Source organism: Salvelinus fontinalis, chromosome 17, assembly GCF_029448725.1.
Source record: "Salvelinus fontinalis isolate EN_2023a chromosome 17, ASM2944872v1, whole genome shotgun sequence".
Taxonomy (NCBI): Eukaryota; Metazoa; Chordata; class Actinopteri; order Salmoniformes; family Salmonidae; genus Salvelinus; species Salvelinus fontinalis.
In genome coordinates, this window is record NC_074681.1 from 41026886 (window position 1) to 41046589 (window position 19704).

A 19704-nucleotide genomic window follows, 5' to 3' on the forward strand; every position below is an offset into this window, starting at 1 on the left:
AGGGCAGCTCTTGACTGTAGGGCAGCTCTTGACTGTAGGGCAGCTCCTGACTGTAGGACAGCTCCTGACTGTAGGGCAGCTCCTGACTGTAGGGCAGCTCCTGACTGTAGGGCAGCTCCTGACTGTAGGGCAGCTCCTGACTGGCTGGCGGCTCTGGCAGCTCCTGACTGGCTGGCGGCTCTGGCAGCTCCTGACTGGCTGGCGGCTCTGGCAGCTCCTGACTGGCTGGCGGCTCTGGCAGCTCCTGACTGGCTGGCGGCTCTGGCAGCTCCTGACTGACGGACGGCTCTAATGGCTCGGGACAGACGGGCGGCTCTAATGGCTCGTGGCAGACGGATGGCTCAGAAGGCGCTGTGCAGACGGATGGCTCAGAAGGCGCTGTGCAGACGGATGGCTCAGAAGGCGCTGGGCAGACGGATGGCTCAGAAGGCGCTGGGCAGACGGATGGCTCAGACGGCGCTGGGCAGACGGATGGCTCAGACGGCGCTGGGCAGACGGATGGCTCAGACGGCGCTGGGCAGACGGATGGCTCAGACGGCGCTGGGCAGACGGATGGCTCAGACGGCGCTGGGCAGACGGATGGCTCAGACGGCGCTGGGCAGACAGATGGCTCAGACGGCGCTGGGCAGACAGATGGCTCAGACGGCGCTGGACAGACAGATGGCTCAGACGGCGCTGGACAGACAGATGGCTCAGACGGCGCTGGACAGACAGATGGCTCAGACGGCGCTGGACAGACAGATGGCTCAGACGGCGCTGGGCAGACAGGCAGTGCAGAAGGCGTTGGGCAGACGGCCGACTCTGCCCTGCTGAGGCGCACAGTAGGCCTGGTGCGTGGTGCCGGAACTGGAGGTACCGGGATGACGGCACGCACTTCAAGGCTAGTGCGGGGAGCAGGAACAGGGCACACTGACCTATATGATATGATTGCAATACAGTCTGCTTTCTCTATAATTTGCTTGACCTTCACTTGAACTCTGTTGAACTCTGCATCCAGCATATGACTAGATAAAGCATGTCTGGTTAGAGGGGTGTATGCTGGGCGAAGTACATTCAGAAATCTCTTCCAATACACATTGCCTGTGAGCATCAGATGTGAACCAGTTGCATTCACAGCTCAAGCAAGACATTCATCAGATTTCTCTGACTCCGTTCCTCCATTGAGTCAAAAAAACGTCTGATTCCAGGAGGACCATGAGCTGTTGCTATCGATAAGGTGTCTGATTCACCATTTTCACCTCGAATAGAAGTAGAGGGACTTTTGTCAAAAGTTGCTTGTTGTGAGCGCTGAGGGAACTTTATGCACTTGGCCAGATGATTCTGCATCTTTGTTGCATTCTTCACACATGATTTGGCACAGTATTTGCAAATGTACACAGCTTTTCCTTCTACATTAGCTGCAGTGAAATATCTCCACACATCAGATAGTGCCCGTGGCATTTTCCTATAAAGATTAGAAAAAAATGTGTTAAAAAACCCCAAATACAATTCCATGTACAGATAAATAGTTAAGCAGTTCGATTAAACAACTTTGTAAGATATATATTTTTTAAATTGAAACATGTATGGAAACAGGTGAATTAACACTGCTAGCAGGCTCAAGCGAGCTAAAACCCACATGTTAGCAAAAACTAAACTAGCAGAAATTGTTAATGAGTTAGAAATGTTTTATTCACACTTTGCTGTAGGCTACTATATACTAGTTAACAAAAAATCATGTATGTCATATAAAATATATTCACCCCACCCAGTATTGTAATCAAAACTTATCAGAATGCATGTAGTCCTTGTCGCAGACAGTGTAGTAGTGTGGGCTCAATAGCATCTCATTAGTGTGCAAGATCTTGAGAATCAGCAGTACATGTGATAGAAGATGCACTGCATGTGTGATGGAAGAATGGACTGTGCATGCAGAAGGTTGCAATTCCATTGAATTGGGGATAGTTTAACCAACTTATGCCAATAGACCTAGACTTGCATTATGTGTATCCCACAAAAAAGGTGCACTGTTATAAGCTAACTTTTTTGATGAATTTAAGCAAATATTCCCTAAATTCCCTGGCTTAACTTCCCATGGAAAATTATCGGAACGTTTCCGACCCTTTGCAACCCTAGTTATATTTGTGACGCTCTATGCGCTGCAAATCCCGAGTGGGCTCCTGAGTGGCCCAGCATTCTAAGGCACTGCATCTCAGTGTTAGAGGTGTCACTACCAACCCTGGTTCGATTCCAGGTTGTATCACTTCTGGCCGCGATTGGGAGTCCCATAGGGTGGTGCACATTTGGCCCAGCATTGTCCGGGTTTGGCCGTCATTGTAAATAAGATTTTGTTCTTTACTGACTTGCCTTTAAGTCCTCATTGGTTTTTAGGAGCATATACCCACGTTGGTGATTGAAAGATGAACTGAGGTCCAAACTCCAGTCAGTAGTGGGTAATGCACCTTAAAGTTGGTTGCCAACCGCCATATAAAGTCCAAAGAAGAAGAAAAAGCATGAAAGAGATATTACTAGAAAAGTTTTACCCTTTTATCTGTGGATTAATTGTCAGAGTAGAGGACCTTGAGCATTTCAGGTAAAAAAAAAACTATGTTTATATCCAAGGACAAATTAGCTAGCAACAGCAAGCTAGCTAGATAAATTGCCATACATGTTTGCTTATCGACCTGTCGCTAAATTAATATAATTGGTTCAGAGTTCGTTTTGATATTTCATCCTGCGTGGCCTGATCCTGTTTGGTGTGGGGGTTAAAATCAACATGCGCGCGTTGGCAGAAGCACCCGCGGTCAGGTCAGCTTGTCAGTGTGTGGCAAAAGTTAGATATCTAATCAATGTAAAATGGAATTAAAATGACAAAACACTAAATTAAGGGAGAAGGATAGGCTACAACGACCACGAGCCAACAGGTAGGCTCCTTTTTAATATTCCGAATGGAGTTATTTGTAACTGTAGGACGAGAAAGCGAATGCACTGCAGCCTTAATTAACCCTAGCTAGCTAGCTTGACTATCTTCGTGAAGGGGGCAGCTGCATCCCACAATGGCGACCGGGTGTGTCGAAATAAGTGGGTGTATGGAAAGCGAATCAGCTAATTGGGCCGATTTGTTGGCACTCAAGACCGTTAACCCGGCGGTCAGTGCCCTTTACTCCTCCTTGGCAAGTAACGGTAACGGCATGGAAAGTAGCTACCCAGAGTGAAAGTAAGTACACGCATACAACGCATGACGCAACAGTAGCCTGATAGTTACACCTATAATTAACTTGATCAAAAATACGAAAATATCGTCCGTTTAATAACTGAAAATGTACAATCATCCTCTGACTTAACGGAAGAAAAAAAACAGCTCAATCAAAAACCTTTACTGTATTTGTTTATAAGTAATTTTCCTATCTAGCACCCAGATGTTTTCCTGGTCAGATCACGAGGGCAGGAAAAACTTCAAGTCCAAATAGAAACCCAACTCTGCATGGTAAAGAAAGCCAAAGAGAGTTAAACTGCAACAGACGATACACTTTCCGTCTACCAACTTTTATTAACCATTTTCATTGTGAACACATCAAATAAAGCAATGTCCATCATTCCTTAAATTTGCGCAACACCAACTAAAAATAACTAAACATCTTTACATCGTCATGTAGTGATCAAAGTGATGTGTAGTTGCAAAAAAAAAAGAAAAAAGGCGCTAATATTGGAATTTACTGTCTGGAACATTTGAACCCATCTTTCGCTGAATCATTAGCTTTGTTATGCATCAAGAATAAGATACCTAGCTTCTTTGATCTTCAAAGTCTGGCTCATATATCATCATATATACATTTGGATGCATGGAACGTCGCTCAGATGCACCTTGGCTATAAGACTGCACACCTATGCGCTTTCAAAACAGGAATCTGTCCCAAATGGCACTCTATTCCCTTCATAGTGCACTAGTTAGGAAATAGTGTGCCATTTCGGAAGCATTTAGTAAAAAAGTAGAGACATAAATGTTCCTATCGCAAGGAAGTAAAAACATCGGGAAATGAAACTGACAAAGAGGTCTCCTATCCCTTATTGCCAGCAGTGATTTTTATTTGTACCACCAGATTTCCAAAGGGCTTCTTATCCAGCTCATGTTTCACATGGAATTTACAAGATTCATTTCACAAAGGAAATAGTATGGGAAGTTGTTTTCCCCACCTCCATCTATCCATCCCCCTTCCGCTCTCTCCATCTCTCGCTCTTCAATCTGTCTCCACAGTAAAACGCTATACTGTTAGAAAATATATAGTTTTGGTATATTGTACATAGGAACTTGAAAAACATGGGAAGCTCCAACCTCCCCTTCCCAATGTCCAGACATACTGTACATAATGTCCAGACATACTGCTGCTTCTATCTATGAAAACCATGAAGACCAGGTAGAAAGTATTTTCCTGAATGACTATCTGAACACGCGGGTCTATTCTGGGTCCCCAAAGTGCTGGTGGGGTTGTTGTGGGCCCGTGTGTCTCCTTCCTCTTCTAGTGGTAGTCCTGGTGGGGAGGAGGAGGGCTATGTTTGGGGCGGGAGTTTATAAATGCCTTGACGGGACCTGTGGAGGAAGGAGGCCACGGTCCAGGCTCAGAACCTCAGGTGCGACTTGTGTTTCACCATGTATCTGTAGAGGGAACAGGAAGAGAACATGGCATGTGGCCAGAAGGAGCTCATTCATTCTACTGTCATCCCATTCAAATATAAATCCCAAATATTTCTATAACCCCAGAGTATATGAAGTATACACTTTTACAGATTATATTATTTAACTCAATGTACATGAGTGCTAACATTTACATGGAAACTTATCTTCCAGGGTTAGGGTCAATTCAGAAAGTAAATCACATTTTAACACCGCATTTTCCCAATTGAAGAGAATTGGAATTCAGTGCACTTCCAGAATGAATTTTAAATATAATACATTTTTTCAGAAATATTTTTCAAGTAATTTCATTGAAAGGATAGACCAGTATAGAAAGAGGGAAGGGTTTTCATAACAAGGTATAGGTGGGTTTGGTATCAACCCCATTGCATCATGAACATACATGTGCACAATGTGCTATCAAAACAAACCTGTCGAGGGTCTCCCAGAACTTCAGGAACATGGGCCGGTCGAGATGGCGCTTGTGGTGGCTCAGCTCCAGCACGGTCACGTCCCACTTCTGCACATTGGGGTCCATCTTCTGCTCGTCATACTTCAGATGGAAGGCTCGGACTGCAGGGTGACCACAACCACACACAGTCAATTAGGTAGGACCAAATCTCGTTTCGAGACATGGGTTGGACAGGTTAGCTCAAATACATTAACTTAAGTCCATCTAAAGGGATCACAGGTTAGTAGCCAAAGAACTGTATGGGTAGCACTTTACAGTTTGAAATAACTGGGTAACCATTTACCTGTCACAAGAAAGACATACAATTACCTTGTCGAAAGTAAAGTGCTACCCCTGTATGTATAAGAGCAAGTGGGAGGAATCTCACTTTTAGCGAAAATGTCCACAGGAGATCCATCAGGTAGCAGCCAATTTGTTAAGTTACAGCCTAATTTTAAAATTGATCAAATAAAAATCCTCAATCCACACACAATACACCATAATGACAATGCGAAAACAGGTAAAGATTTTTTTTGCAAATTTATAAAATGTAATAAAATATTTACATAAGTATTCAGACCCTTCGCCACGAGACTCAGGTACATCCTGTTTCCAATGATCATCCTTGATGTTTGTACAACTTGGGAGTCCACCTGTGGTAAATTCAATTGATTGGACATGATTTAGAAAAGGCACACACCTGTATATATAAAAGGTCCCACAGTTGCAGCCCAAACAGGTTACTAGAAAACGTTTTACCCTTTTATCTGTGGATTAATTGTTAGAGTAGAGGACCTTGAGCATTTCAGGTAAAACAACCAAATGTTTATATCCCAGGACAAATGAGCTAGCAACAGCAAGCTAGCTAGATAAATTGCCATACATGTTTGCTTATCGACCTGTCCCTAAATTAATATAATTGGTTCAGAGTTCGTTTTGATATTTCATCCTGCGTGTCCTGATCCTGTTTGGTGTGGGGGATAAAATCAACATGCGCGCGTTGGCAGAAGCACCCGCGGTCAGGTCAGCTTGTCAGTGTGTGGCAAAAGTTAGATATCTAATCAATGTAAAATGGAATTAAAATGACAAAACACTAAATTAAGGGAGAAGGATAGGCTACAACGACCACGAGCCAACAGGTAGGCTCCTTTTTAATATTCCGAATGGAGTTATTTGTAACTGTAGGACGAGAAAGCGAATGCACTGCAGCCTTAATTAACCCTAGCTAGCTAGCTTGACTATCTTCGTGAAGGGGGCAGCTGCATCCCACAATGGCGACCGAGTGTGTCGAAATAAGTGGGTGTATGGAAAGCGAATCAGCTAATTGGGCCGATTTGTTGGCACTCAAAACCGTTAACCCGGCGGTCAGTGCTCTAGTTTTGTGCCTGCCGACTCAAAGTGCTTCGTACTGGGTATAAATAATGGTCGTGTCGCCGGTGCGGTGGTAGCTACGTGGCCATTTTCTCTCGCATTATTTTATTTCAAGTATGTTAGAAGCCTACACAATAAATAACTAATATTTATAACTATTTAGACTGTAATACATAGTCTACCACGGCAACAAACGGAACACAGTGCCCTTACTCCTCCTTGGCAAGTAACGGTAACGGCATGGAAAGTAGCTACCCAGAGTGAAAGTAAGTACACGCATACAACGCATGAAGCAACAGTAGCCTGACAGTTACACCTATAATTAACTTGATCAAAAATACGAAAATATCGTCCGTTTTATAACTGAAAATGTACAATCATCCTCTGACTTAACGGAAGAAAAAAACCAGCTCAATCAAAAACCTTTATTGTATTTGTTTATAAGTAGTTTTCCTATCTAGCACCCAGATGTTTTCCTGATCAGATCACGAGGGCAGGAAAAACTTCAAGTCCAAATAGAAACCCAACTCTGCATGGTAAAGAAAGCCAAAGGAGATTTAAACTGCAACACATACGATACACTTTCCGTCTACCAACTTTTATTAACCATTTGCATTGTGAACACATCAAATAAAGCAATGTCCATCATTCCTTAAATTTGCACAACACCAACTAAAAATAACTAAACATCTTTACATCGTCATGTAGTGACCAAAGTGATGTGTAGTTGCAAAAAAATGTATACAAAAAATTGCGCAAATATTGGAATTTAATGTCTGGAACATTTGAACCCATCTATGCTGAATCATTAGCTTTGTTATGCATCAAGAATAAGATACCTAGCTTCTTTGATCTTCAAAGTCTGGCTCATATATCATCATATATACATTTGGATGCATGGAACGTCGCTCAGATGCACCTTGGCTATAAGACTGCACACCTATGCGCTTTCAAAACAGGAATCTGTCCCAAATGGCACTCTATTCCCTTCATAGTGCACTAGTTAGGAAATAGTGTGCCATTTCGGAAGCATTTAGTAAAAAAGTAGAGACATAAATGTTCCTATCGCAAGGAAGTAAAAACATCGGGAAATGAAACTGACAAAGAGGTCTCCTATCCCTTATTGCCAGCAGTGATTTTTATTTGTACCACCAGATTTCCAAAGGGCTTCTTATCCAGCTCATGTTTCACATGGAATTTACAAGATTCATTTCACAAAGGAAATAGTATGGGAAGTTGTTTTCCCCACCTCCATCTATCCATCCCCCTTCCGCTCTCTCCATCTCTCGCTCTTCAATCTGTCTCCACAGTAAAACGCTATACTGTTAGAAAATATATAGTTTTGGTATATTGTACATAGGAACTTGAAAAACATGGGAAGCTCCAACCTCCCCTTCCCAATGTCCAGACATACTGTACATAATGTCCAGACATACTGCTGCTTCTATCTATGAAAACCATGAAGACCAGGTAGAAAGTATTTTCCTGAATGACTATCTGAACACGCGGGTCTATTCTGGGTCCCCAAAGTGCTGGTGGGGTTGTTGTGGGCCCGTGTGTCTCCTTCCTCTTCTAGTGGTAGTCCTGGTGGGGAGGAGGAGGGCTAGGTTTGGGGCGGGAGTTTATAAATGCCTTGACGGGACCTGTGGAGGAAGGAGGCCACGGTCCAGGCTCAGAACCTCAGGTGCGACTTGTGTTTCACCATGTATCTGTAGAGGGAACAGGAAGAGAACATGGCATGTGGCCAGAAGGAGCTCATTCATTCTACTGTCATCCCATTCAAATATAAATCCCAAATATTTCTATAACCCCAGAGTATATGAAGTATACACTTTTACAGATGATATTATTTAACTCAATGTACATGAGTGCTAACATTTACATGGAAACTTATCTTCCAGGGTTAGGGTCAATTCAGAAAGTAAATCACATTTTAACACCACATTTTCCCAATTGAAGAGAATTGGAATTCAGTGCACTTCCAGAATGAATTTTAAATATAATACATTTTTCAGAAATATTTTAAGTAATTTCATTGAAAGGATAGACCAGTATAGAAAGAGGGAAGGGTTTTCATAACAAGGTATAGGTGGGTTTGGTATCAACCCCATTGCGTCATGGACATACATGTGCACAATGTGCTATCAAAACAAACCTGTCGAGGGTCTCCCAGAACTTCAGGAACATGGGCCGGTCGAGATGGCGCTTGTGGTGGCTCAGCTCCAGCACGGTCACGTCCCACTTCTGCACATTGGGGTCCATCTTCTGCTCGTCATACTTCAGATGGAAGGCTCGGACTGCAGGATGACCACAACCACACACAGTCAATTAGGTAGGACCAAATCTCGTTTCGAGACATGGGTTGGACAGGTTAGCTCAAATACATTAACTTAAGTCCATCTAAAGGGATCACAGGTTAGTAGCCAAAGAACTGTATGGGTAGCACTTTACAGTTCGAAATAACTGGGTAACCATTTACCTGTCAGAAGAAAGACATACAATTACCTTGTCGAAAGTAAAGTGCTACCCCTGTATGTATAAGAGCAAGTGGGAGGAATCTCACTTTTAGCGAAAATGTCCACAGGAGATCCGTCAGGTAGCAACCAAGGCCAGCCCTTGAACTGCCAGGCAGGACCTTGCACGAACACGGCCACCACGCGATCCCTGCACAAACACACACAGTAAACATCAACCTCTAGTGTCAAAACAATTAATACAAAATGAGACCGTTTTGCATGTGTGGCACAGTAAAATGGGAGTAAGTTTTGCACAATCGTCACATTGTAAGCCAGATGTAGAGAGGATGTATTGTCATTTGTGGCCATGGGGTAAGTTTTGAGGGCCTGTTTGCTCAAGTGGTGTAGCGGTATGTGGGTCAAGTACTTTCATTTACAGCCGACCATTACCACAATATCGTGCGGCACTGTCAATCATGTAGTACTATTGTGTCGACACACACATGTACAAGTCACATATTGCTCTTTAAGAGCATTCCACACCAGGATTGTGCAACATTTGCCCATTACTCATTTCAAAATTCTTCAAGCTCTGTCAAATTGGTTGTTGATCATTGCTAGACAACCATTTTCAGATCTTGCCATAGATTTAAGTAGATTAAAGTCAAAACTAACTTGGCCTCTCAGGAACATTCACTGTCTTCTTGTTAAGCAACTCCAATGTAAATTTGGCCTTGTGTTCTAGGTTATTGTCCTGCTGAAAGGTGAATTAATCTCCCAGCTTCTGGTGGAAAGCAGACCAGGTTTTTCTTTAGGATTTTACCTGTGCTTAGCTCCATTTCGTTTTTTTTTTATCCTGAAAAACTCATAACATACCCATAACAGGATGCAGCCACCACTATGCTTGAAAATATGGAGAGTGGAGCTCAGTAGTATGTTTTATTGGGTTACCCCAAACATAACACTTTGTATTCAGGACAAAAAGTTACTGATTTGCCACATTTTCTGCAATATTACTTTAGTGCATTGTTGCAAGTTTTGAAATATTTAAATTCTGTACAGGCTTCCCTTTCACTGTCAATTAGGTTAGTATTGTGGAGTAACTACAAGGTTGTTTATCCATCCTCGGTTTTCTCCTATCCCAGCCATTAAACTCGTAACTGTTTTAAAGTCACCGTTGGCTTCATGGTGAAATCGCTGAGCGGTTTCCTCCTCTACATCAACAGTTAGCAAGGACACCTGTATCTTTGTAGTGAATGGGTGTATGAATACGCCTTCCAAAGTTGAATTAATATTATAATGCTCAAAGGGATATTCAATGTCTGCTTTTTAAAAGTCTACCAATAGGTGTCCTTCTTTGCGAGGCATTGGAAAACCTCCCAGGTCTTTGTGGTTGAACCTGTGTTTGAAATTCACTGCTCGACTGAGGGACCTTACAGATAATTGTATGTGTGGGGTACTGAGATGAGGTAGTCATTCAAAAACATGTTAAATACTATTGCACACTGAGTCCATGCAACTAGTTAAGCACAATTTAAATAACTTGCCATAACAAAGAGGTTGAATACTTGACAAGACATTTCAGCTATTAGTTTGTAAAAAATTTGAAAAACACAATACCCCATAATGACAAAGTGGAATTGAGTGTAGGCCAGTGAAAAAAATAACTCAATTTATTCAATTTTAAATTCAGGCTGTAAAAAAAAAAAAACGAGGGGTGTGAATACTTTCTGAAAGCACTGTATTTATCGAAGATCATGAACGGTCATGTATGTTCATAATGTGGTCATGTATGGTCCTGGAGACTCACCAGTTCTAAGTGAAGTGTATGTATGGAAGATCATAAATGGTTATGTAGTAGGGTCATGTACGGTCCTGGTGACACAGTGGCTGGTCAATGATACGGGGTGGAATGTATGTATCGAAGATGCCAAATGGCCATGTACGGTGGTGGTGACTCACCAGTCCTGCGGAGCTAGTTTGAGGGGCTGGTCGATGACCCTGTAGGGCACAGTGACGCTGAGCGTGGCCCCCCCGGGCTGGATCTGGTCCTTGCGTCTCTGGAGCAGCACCTCGTTGTCCCGCTGGATGCCCTGCTTCTTCTTCTCCTCTGGCGTCACAAACCTCACGGAGAGGGGAGGGAGAAGAGTAATGGCTAATGCAATGGTACGATACAAAACCTCCGTCAAGAAAGCATTACTGTTAGCAGGGCAAAATAAAGTATTATGGTGCCCATGCAATGTTGTTTTCAACATGATTCTAATATATAGATTTTTAAGTCCGACATGTGAAGCTTGTTTTTTTATTAAACGTTTATTGGTACCTCGTGGATAAATGTTGCAGTCTTGTGTGTGATAAGATGAAGTTACTAAGTGTCCTGATTAATCAAGTGTTATTATTCATTTCCAGCATAGCTATTTTAGCCTAGTCTGAATTGTTCCCACTTGGTCGTCACTCCTTCCCTCCATTTCCTTTCTAGCATGCAAAACAAGTCCTACAATCTTCTACCCATCAAACTAACTATAGCCTACATACCAAAGAAAGTGACATCCCCGTAGTTTGTTGTTCCCCTTTTTAAAACTTGGTAACTGCTAGCATGCTAGCCTCTCCACACACAAAACGAGACCTACTGTACTCTCCATATCACATTCACTGTACAGTATAGCCGAGTATATGTATAGACGACATACCAACAACAAAAAAGTGAGCATCCCCCCGTTTCACACTTTATTTGGTCTGTTTACAAATGCAACTCTACACAGAGTCAGGCAGTAGACTGGGTTGGTAGCTAAGGGTCATATTCATTAGGCACTAAACAAGAAACTCCGTGAAACAGGGAGGAACTTCCTGGACTGAAGCCAATAATAAACGCTAAGTGTTAAAACACTTCTGGGAATCCCTCACAAAGCATACTCGACATACCAGACGGGGGTTTGGAAAGTCAATGGGAGAAGTGAAAATGTCTTGTTTATTTTTTTCGAATCTAAAAAAGGCACAGTCTACCTAGATTTGTGCCAATGTCTTAAAGGCACAGTGCAGTCAATGTGATTTGGAAAGTATTCAGGCCCCTTCCCCTTTTCCAAAATTTGTTACGTTACAGCCTTATTCTAAAATTGATCAAATAAAAATCCTCAATCCACACACAATACACCATAATGACAAAGTGAAAACAGGCTAAGATTTTTTTTGCAAATGTAGAAAATGTAATAAAATATTTACATAAGTATTTAGACCCTTCACTATGAGACTCAGGTGCATCTTGTTTCCAATGATCATCCTTGATGTTTCTACAACTTGAGAGTCCACCTGTGGTAAATTCAATTGATTGGACATGATTTAGAAAAGGCACAAACCTGTATATATAAAAGGTCCCACAGTTAACAGTGTATGTCAGAGCAAAAACCAAGCCATGGGGTCGACGGAATAGTCCGCAGAGCTCCGAGACAGGATTGTGTGGAGGCACAGATCTGGGAAAGGGTACTAACAAATGTCTGCAGCATTGAATGTCCAAGAACCCATTCTTAAATGGAAGAAATTTGGAACCACCAAGACTCATCCTAGAGCTGGCCACCCGGCCAAACTGAGTAATCGGGGGAAAAGGGCCTTGGTCACGGAGGTGACCAATAACCCAATGGTCACTCTGACAGAGCTCTAGAGTTCCTCTGTGGAGATGGGAGGACAACCATCTTTGCAGCACTCTACCAATCAGGCCTTTATAGTAGACTGGCCAGATGGAAGCCATAACATAATAAAAAGCACATGACCACCCGCTTGGAGTTTGCCAAAAAGCACTTTTAAAGGACTCTGACCATGAGAAACAAGATTCTCTGGTCTGATGAAACCAAGATTGAACTCTTTGGCCTGAATGCCAAGCATCACGTCTGGAGGAAACCTGGCACCATCCCTACGGTGAAGCATGGTGGTGGCAGCATCATGCTGTGTGGATGTTCTTCAGCAGCAGGGACTAGGAGACTAGTCAGGGTTGAGGGAAAGACGAACGGAGCAAAGTAGAGAGAGATCCTTGATGAAAACCTGCTCAAGAGCGCTCAGGACCTCAGACTGGGGCGACGGTTCACCTTCCAACAGGACAACGACCCTAAGCACACAGCCAAGACAGCATGCGTGGCTTCGGGACAAGTCTCTGAATGTCCTTGAGTGGCCCAGCCAGAGCCCAGACTTGAACCCGATCAAACATCTCTGGAGAGACCTGAAAATAGCTGAGCAGCGACACGCCCCATCCAACCTGACAGCTTGAGGGGATCTGCAGAGAAGAATGGGAGAAACTCCCCAAATACAGGTGTGCCAAGCTTGTAGCGTCACACCCAAGATGATTCAAGGCTGTAATTGCTGCCAAAGGTGCTTCAACAAAGTACTGAGTAAAGGGTCTGAATACTTATGTAAATGTTTTATTTTTAATACATTAGCACACATTTCTAAAACCTGTTTTTGCTTTGTCATTATGAGGTATTTTGTGTAGACTGATAAAAACAGCTAACAAAATGTGGAAAAAGTCCAGGGGTCTGAATACTTTCAGAACACACAGTACCAGTCAAAAGTTGACACCTACAAGGGTTTTTCTTTATTTGTATTATTTTCTACATTGTAGAATAATAGAGAAGACCTCAAAACTATGAAATAACACATATGGAATCATAAAAAAAAGTGTTAAACAAATCAAAATATGATATATTTGAGATTCTTTAAAGTATCCACCCTTTGCCTTGGACAACTTTCAACACTCTTGGCATTTTCTAAACCAGCTTCATGAGGTAGTCACCTGGAATGCATTTCAATTAACAGGTGTGCCTTGTTAAAAGTTAATTTGTGGAATTTCTTTCCTTCTTAATGCATTTGAGCCAATCAGTTGTGTTGTGACAAGGTAGGGGTGGCATAAAAAAGACAGCCCTATTTGGTAAAAGTCCATATTATGGCAAGAACAGCTCAAATAAGCAAAGAGAAATGACAGTCCATCATTACTTAAAGACATGAAGGTCAGTCAATCCGGAAAATGTCAAGTTTCTTCAAGTGCAGTCTCAAAAACCAAGCACTATATTAAAACTGGCTCATGAGGACCGCCACAGGAAAAGAAGACCCAGAGTTATCCTCTGCAGCAGAGGTAAGTTCATTAGAGTTACCAGACTCATAAATTGCAGCCCAAATAAATGCAGCTCAGAGGAGACTGTGTGAATCAGGGCTTCATGGTCAAATTGCTGTAAAGAAACGTCTACTAAAGGACACCAATAAGAAGTAGAGACCAGGCTGTGTAAAGGATATTTGACCAAGGAGAGTGATGGAAAGCTGCATCGATGACCTAGCCTCCACAATCACCTGACCTCAACCCAATTGAGATGGTTTGGGATGAGTTGGACCGCAGAGTGAAGGAAAAGCAGCCAACAAATGCTCAGCATATGTGGAAAAAGCATTCCAGTTGAAGCTGGTTGAGAGAATGCCAAGAGTGTGCAAAGCTGTCAAGGCAAAGGGTGGCAACTTTGAAGAATCTCAAATATAAAATACATTTTGATTTGTGTAACACTTTTTTGGTTACTATGTTATTTCATAGTTGATGTTTTCTCTATTATTCTACAATGTAGAAAATAGTCAAAATAAATATAAACCCTGGAATGAGTAGGCGTCCAAACTTTTGACTGGTACTGTGTGTGTGTATTTCTTTCACACTACGAGGTTGGAATAATACTGTGAAATTGTTAAAATTATGTCCTTTTGGGGTAAGAGTGGTTTGAAATTGGTTGGTAAATCGGTAAATAGACTAATAAGAGAGAGTTCCAAACCTCTACCAACTGCTAGTTTTAAATGTTCTACTCCCCACTTAGACCACTCCCAGACAGTCCTACATTGGACTTTTAAGTAGCTGAACATGCCATTACTACAACACTGTCCCAAAAAAACAGTAACTGCTTCATTCTGAAGGAGTGCCTTTGATTTGCTGGCCTGCACATGGGCAGTTCGGCTCAACACGACCGTTAGACCCAGTGACGCATTTCTGTGCATGAGCTTAGCTTGCTATAACACTGTTATGACATCGCCTACAAGTGTGATCGGGGATGTCTATTGGAGATAGTTTCTGGACCGCTTCATGTTTACTCTTTGACGATAAATAAGGCCAATAAACACAAATTTTCTCCTAGTGAAAATCCTATATGTGCAGCTGTAACGGATGTGAAATGGCTAGCTAGTTAGCGGTGGTGCGTGCTAATAGCCTTTCAATCGGTGACATCACTTGCTCTGAGACCTTGAAGTAGTGGTTCCCCTTGCTCTGCAAGGGCCGCGGCTTTTCTGGAGCAATGGGTAACGATGCTTCGTGGGTGACTGTTGTTGATGTGTGCAGAGGGTCCCTGGTTCGCGCCCGGGTCGGGGCGAGGGGACGGACTAAAGTTAAACAGCTATGGTTGCAATGTTTATGAGGAGCTGTCATGTGTTCACAGAGCAGAGGGTGGGTAGCTGGGCCCTTTGTTCTGCCCTCAGGGCTCTCTGCCTGGTAATATCTCCCCCTACATCTCCATGCTGCTACTGCTCATCCACACAGCCAGAGTCACTGACACCATCTTAGGATGTCCAGTGATTTATGACTCCAACTAAACTGCAAAATAGCAATTACACCACGTGAGTGTGCTAAACTATGAAATGGCGTTCAAATATCTGAACCAAAGGTCAATTAGTGATTTAAAACACCAAAACTCACATTTTTGTTAAATCGCTCAGCACTACCTTAGAGGCTTAGTCAAATACCTGTATATCTTCCAAACGGGTAGGGTTTTGCTCAGTTAAACACAAGTTCCTGTTTAGTACTTTATGCTTCGATAATGACCTTGCCAACACCCAGCCTCCCAGAGAAGCATAAATATTGTGCATGTATTGATAAACTGAATTACCAGGGTTGAACACCAATAGGATTGATCCAACGTGTTTTTCATATAGGCTCTAACACACACACCAGGGTTTCCATTAGCCGCCAACTGACGGCTTTTAGCCCCCGCAAATAAATAAAGTCGATAAATCAAACTGTTGCCAGCCAAAATGTACAGGAGGAAAAATATACAAAATAATGCTTTTTATTCATTGATGGAAATAGGTTACCAGTCGATGTAGATACATTGACAGTCAGCTTATCGGTCTATAGCTTAATTTGCATAATTTTGTGGAATTAAATGGGCTTGTGTGTATTTTCATTAGTCATGCATCTTATTTATCCAACAAAACTATCACACAGCAGGAGTTCTTCAACAGCTCCTCAGCGGATTGCTGCTGGACTAAAACATGTGCTTAATTGTGCCCCTTCATTTCACCTCCCATTCACCGCGCAGGCAACAGGCCATCAGCGCGTCACCCAACACTTTTTACAATGTGAGCTGAGGCAGGATGCATTTCTAAAACATACTTGTTTGAAACCTGAATGTTTTATTTAACATTATGACACATGTCTTACCTTGCTTCAAAGTAGTCTATATGCAAAATCCAACCATGGAAACGTGGAGGCAAGTCTTTTATAAAAAGTTAGTTTCAAGTTGACCATTTTCTACCAGTTGTGGATTTTCATAAGCACATTTTTATGGAACAGTTTAAATTCAATAATAAGGTTTTAGTTTCTCAAAATCATTGTCTTGTGGTTAATCATTCAAATCTGAATTAAAATTATAATCAAAAAGTTAAGTCAACTTATCACCAGCCTCTGCCATATGGACACATTGATAAACCGTGATCATTGGCGGCTAAAGAAATGAGCGCATGGAACTCAGCCTATAGGCTAATGCAGCAGAAGGCCTTCCATTGCTCTTTCACACCGAGGATTGGTGACTATTGAGGGGTAGATTGTTGGAAAGATTATTCAAATGGATTACTGTGAGGAACTATAGTTAATAAATTATTATTTGCAATGGATGTTAAAGAAATACTTCCCTACACTTCTGCGCAGCAGCCCAGGTACTTCTATGCGTGCGCCATGAGGACAGAGAAACCATACAAATGCTCATTGCTCACATGGAGCACACCAAACAAAAGAGAATGGAAAAAAACTAACAAATCTAATAAATTATGGTTATGAAATAAACCAAAACTTGTTTCTCACAAGTGTAGCAGGTTGTGAAATCTACAATCAACGTTTCCACTCCGAGAATGATAAATTAAATGAATGTAACCAAATTACTAGAATTAATTGATAAAAACAAAACAAAAAAGGGCAAACAATTCACAAAATGAAACAATGCGCAAGAATTGGCAGCAGACAGCTGATCCATTCTGGAGACCGACTCGCCTGAATCTCCACCACACACCCATCCCTTTCTTCTAGTCTCAACATATGAAATTATATTGAAGACACATTATCATCACACATTTTAGAAGCTTTTCACTGACAGACACAACTCAATAATCAGCTAGGGACGCTGCCCAAATTGCAGGCTTCCCAAATAAGCATAGTTTGAAACAATCCACAGCAAAAAAAAATTAAGATAATGATCCACGATTCCTCTGTGGTCAAGTCATGCTTTCTGGTGAAATATTTTATTTATTTCTGTATAGACAGGAGCAATTATATAATTTCATTTCCACTTCCCTATTGGATCCACCGCTATGCCATTTCTCTCCTGTTCTATTGATTTTCAGATGAACTTTCTTTGTCCAGAAGCCAAAGGTACAATCCTAGTCATATTAGCAACCCATCCTAGTTGTTGCATCTTTAGATCCGCCCTCTAAGTTTCTAACATAGATTTGCATCTCTGTCACATATGGAACTGCTATCAGGTGCGCTGTTTACAATGGTGTTGGCAAAAATAAAAAATAAATAAAAAAATGTATTGGCTGCTTCATTACATTAGTTGCATGTTCTGATACATTACCATAATTGAAATTTGATTTATGTAATTCTGAGCACCATGGATGGATGCCCTAATGGGTTATGCATCCATATTGACCCGGTAAATTTCAGAAATTACCAGGTAAATTCAAATCTTCCCGGTCATGTTGTCAGACGCCACATTTTCCTAAAGGAAATCCTGGCGCATGCACGCGCACACACAGTCTACTTACTTGAGGTCCTGCAGTAGGTCCTTTGCATTGAGCATGGTGATGAGGGATGTGGTGGCCGCTGGGATGATGACGATGGGGGTCCGAGAGCCTTTAATGAAACGAACACAATGTATATGTTTAAGTTAATCTATTACTATTTATCACCATTCATCCATAACACTCGCACACACACTGTCGTAGCAGTACATACCCTTCTTTTGATTTGGTGGGGGTCTGGCTTGGGAAACTGGAGGAGAAAAATAAATAATCAGTGACAGAAAGAACCGATATCCCATTATGAGCCATGTGCTGCAAAAAGTATCAAATTTGACAACAGATGAGACACACTGAACAGAGGAAATGACAGCTCTGGCTTGTGTCCTGAATTAAGTGAAACTGACAGGCATAAACCAGGTAAAGTTAATGCACTCATTTTCTGATCAAATATTTTTTTTTTTAACCCTTCAAGGAGTTAGTTTACCTCAGACACGTACAGCTGTAACGATGTCAGTTTGTCTGGTTCCGAGACAAGCTTTAGCCATTGGATCCAATGAGTAGTGGAGCAGCTAATCTTGGTATGTTTTGTATATTTCACGCAAGCAAAGCACCTGTCTTTTTTGTAGTTAAAACATGGATATCCGCAAAGCATCTCTGTCCCGAAAGTTCTGATCCGAGATCAGGCCACCCCATCAATATAATCTTATTCATTATAATCTAATCTAAAAGGCAAATCTTATCCTATATGAGCACTCCTACCCAGTTCTCATCTAACAGAGCAATGTGTGTGATATGAAGAGCCTTGCGAGCTACAGTACGTTACAGGCCTAGTGAGACTTCCAAAAATAGATTTGCTGTTATGTTTTTAACGCTCACATCTCTTTTCAACTGTTTTTCCACCAAAGACACAAAACAGAATTGATCCTACCTCGATTATTAATAGCTTGACACGAGAGATGAGACACTGTGTTACATTAATGCAAAAACAAAGAATAAGCAAACGGGAAAGACATTGAAATGTGGGGTTCACAAATTAAAGAGAAGAAACACAGTGTCATTAAATAGACATAACACTCCAAAATCGAAATGTGTCAGATATTGTCATAACTCAAGTGGTCATCGGAGTCCACAAACCAGGCCATTTTTAAAGATGCAGCTATATCCCACAATTCAAAATTAATTCAATTTTTTGGGGGATTGGAGGCAGCTGGGTCACCTTTTTTTTTACCCGTTTTGTCCAATCCTAAGCATACATGCATGCAGAATATTTAATGCAATCCTCTCATTGGCAGAATTGCCATCTTTCAGTTGCGCGGTCTGATTGAGCTGATCTGCCCGGGTCTCCCACACAGCTCCCAGGCAGTCACTTGTCAATCTTTTGAACTGATACGAAGCCGGAACACTTGACTTGTAACTAACCTAAAAACCATGTTTACGCTCTCCTTTTCATGTAGGCTATTTTTGTTTTGATCACATCAGAAGCTCTAGTTCCCCATATACACTTATTCATTCAACTGTATTGCCGCTCTTGCACCTGTCGTGGAAACTGATGTATACTGAGACTGTCATTTCTTCAAACAATCACCTTTATTTAATATTGATTAATTATTACAATGCAGTTGGTCGGCCACACACTAAAAGGTGTTTTGCCGAGAGCTTAACCTTCAATGAAAAAACAGAGATCTTATATAGGAGACCCAAAATTGCTTAGGTCATGGCTGCTTCCACCCCCCCCCCATGCAGATCGGGGGCACCAT

General features: G+C 42.0%; 3 protein-coding genes across 4 annotated transcripts in view; 1 reads left to right on the forward strand and 2 right to left on the reverse strand.

Annotated features, from left to right (window-relative positions):
* Positions 1–3486: 3486 nt before the first annotated feature.
* LOC129814394 (parafibromin-like) lies at positions 3487–5553 on the reverse strand. Of its 2 annotated transcripts, none has more exons than XR_008753251.1 (3): positions 5491–5553; positions 5083–5224; positions 3487–4633 (listed from the first exon to the last, which is right to left on the reverse strand). XR_008753251.1 is itself a non-coding variant. In XM_055867496.1 (3 exons), exons 1-3 carry the CDS (start codon positions 5518–5520, stop codon positions 4597–4599), a joined length of 267 nt encoding a protein of 88 aa, XP_055723471.1. In that variant the 5' UTR covers positions 5521–5535; the 3' UTR covers positions 3487–4596. The 2 variants fall into 2 exon arrangements, 1 of the variants encoding a protein (XP_055723471.1); XM_055867496.1 differs by having other exon boundaries at positions 5433–5535.
* A 783-nt stretch (positions 5554–6336) lies between these two features.
* The window catches only part of LOC129814393 (beta-1,3-galactosyltransferase 2-like), a 47005-nt gene continuing 33637 nt past the window's right edge, over positions 6337–19704 (forward strand). Inside the window, exon 1 of the mRNA XM_055867495.1 lies at positions 6337–6739. The gene's annotated coding sequence lies outside the window, so the exon portion shown is untranslated. The remainder of the gene's footprint in view (positions 6740–19704) is intronic.
* Positions 7053–19704, reverse strand: part of LOC129814392 (parafibromin-like) — a 65787-nt gene continuing 53135 nt past the window's right edge. Inside the window, exons 13-18 of the mRNA XM_055867494.1 lie at positions 18162–18197; positions 17972–18059; positions 10892–11053; positions 9037–9137; positions 8629–8770; positions 7053–8182 (exon numbers count right to left, since the gene is read on the reverse strand). Of these exons, the coding sequence (XP_055723469.1) occupies positions 8146–8182; positions 8629–8770; positions 9037–9137; positions 10892–11053; positions 17972–18059; positions 18162–18197 (566 nt within the window). The 3' untranslated portion in view covers positions 7053–8145. The remainder of the gene's footprint in view (positions 8183–8628; positions 8771–9036; positions 9138–10891; positions 11054–17971; positions 18060–18161; positions 18198–19704) is intronic.

Excerpts from the sequence above, each read along its gene's own strand:
- LOC129814394 (XM_055867496.1), bottom strand. The coding sequence starts at position 5,520 with ATGGATCTCCTGTGGACATTTTCGCTAAAAGTGAGATTCCTCCCACTT. Across the intron at positions 5,225-5,432 it reads AGCACTTTACTTTCGACAAG|TCCGAGCCTTCCATCTGAAG; the intron begins GTAATTGTATGT and ends GTCACCCTGCAG. Across the intron at positions 4,634-5,082 it reads TTCTGGGAGACCCTCGACAG|ATACATGGTGAAACACAAGT; the intron begins GTTTGTTTTGAT and ends TTCCCTCTACAG.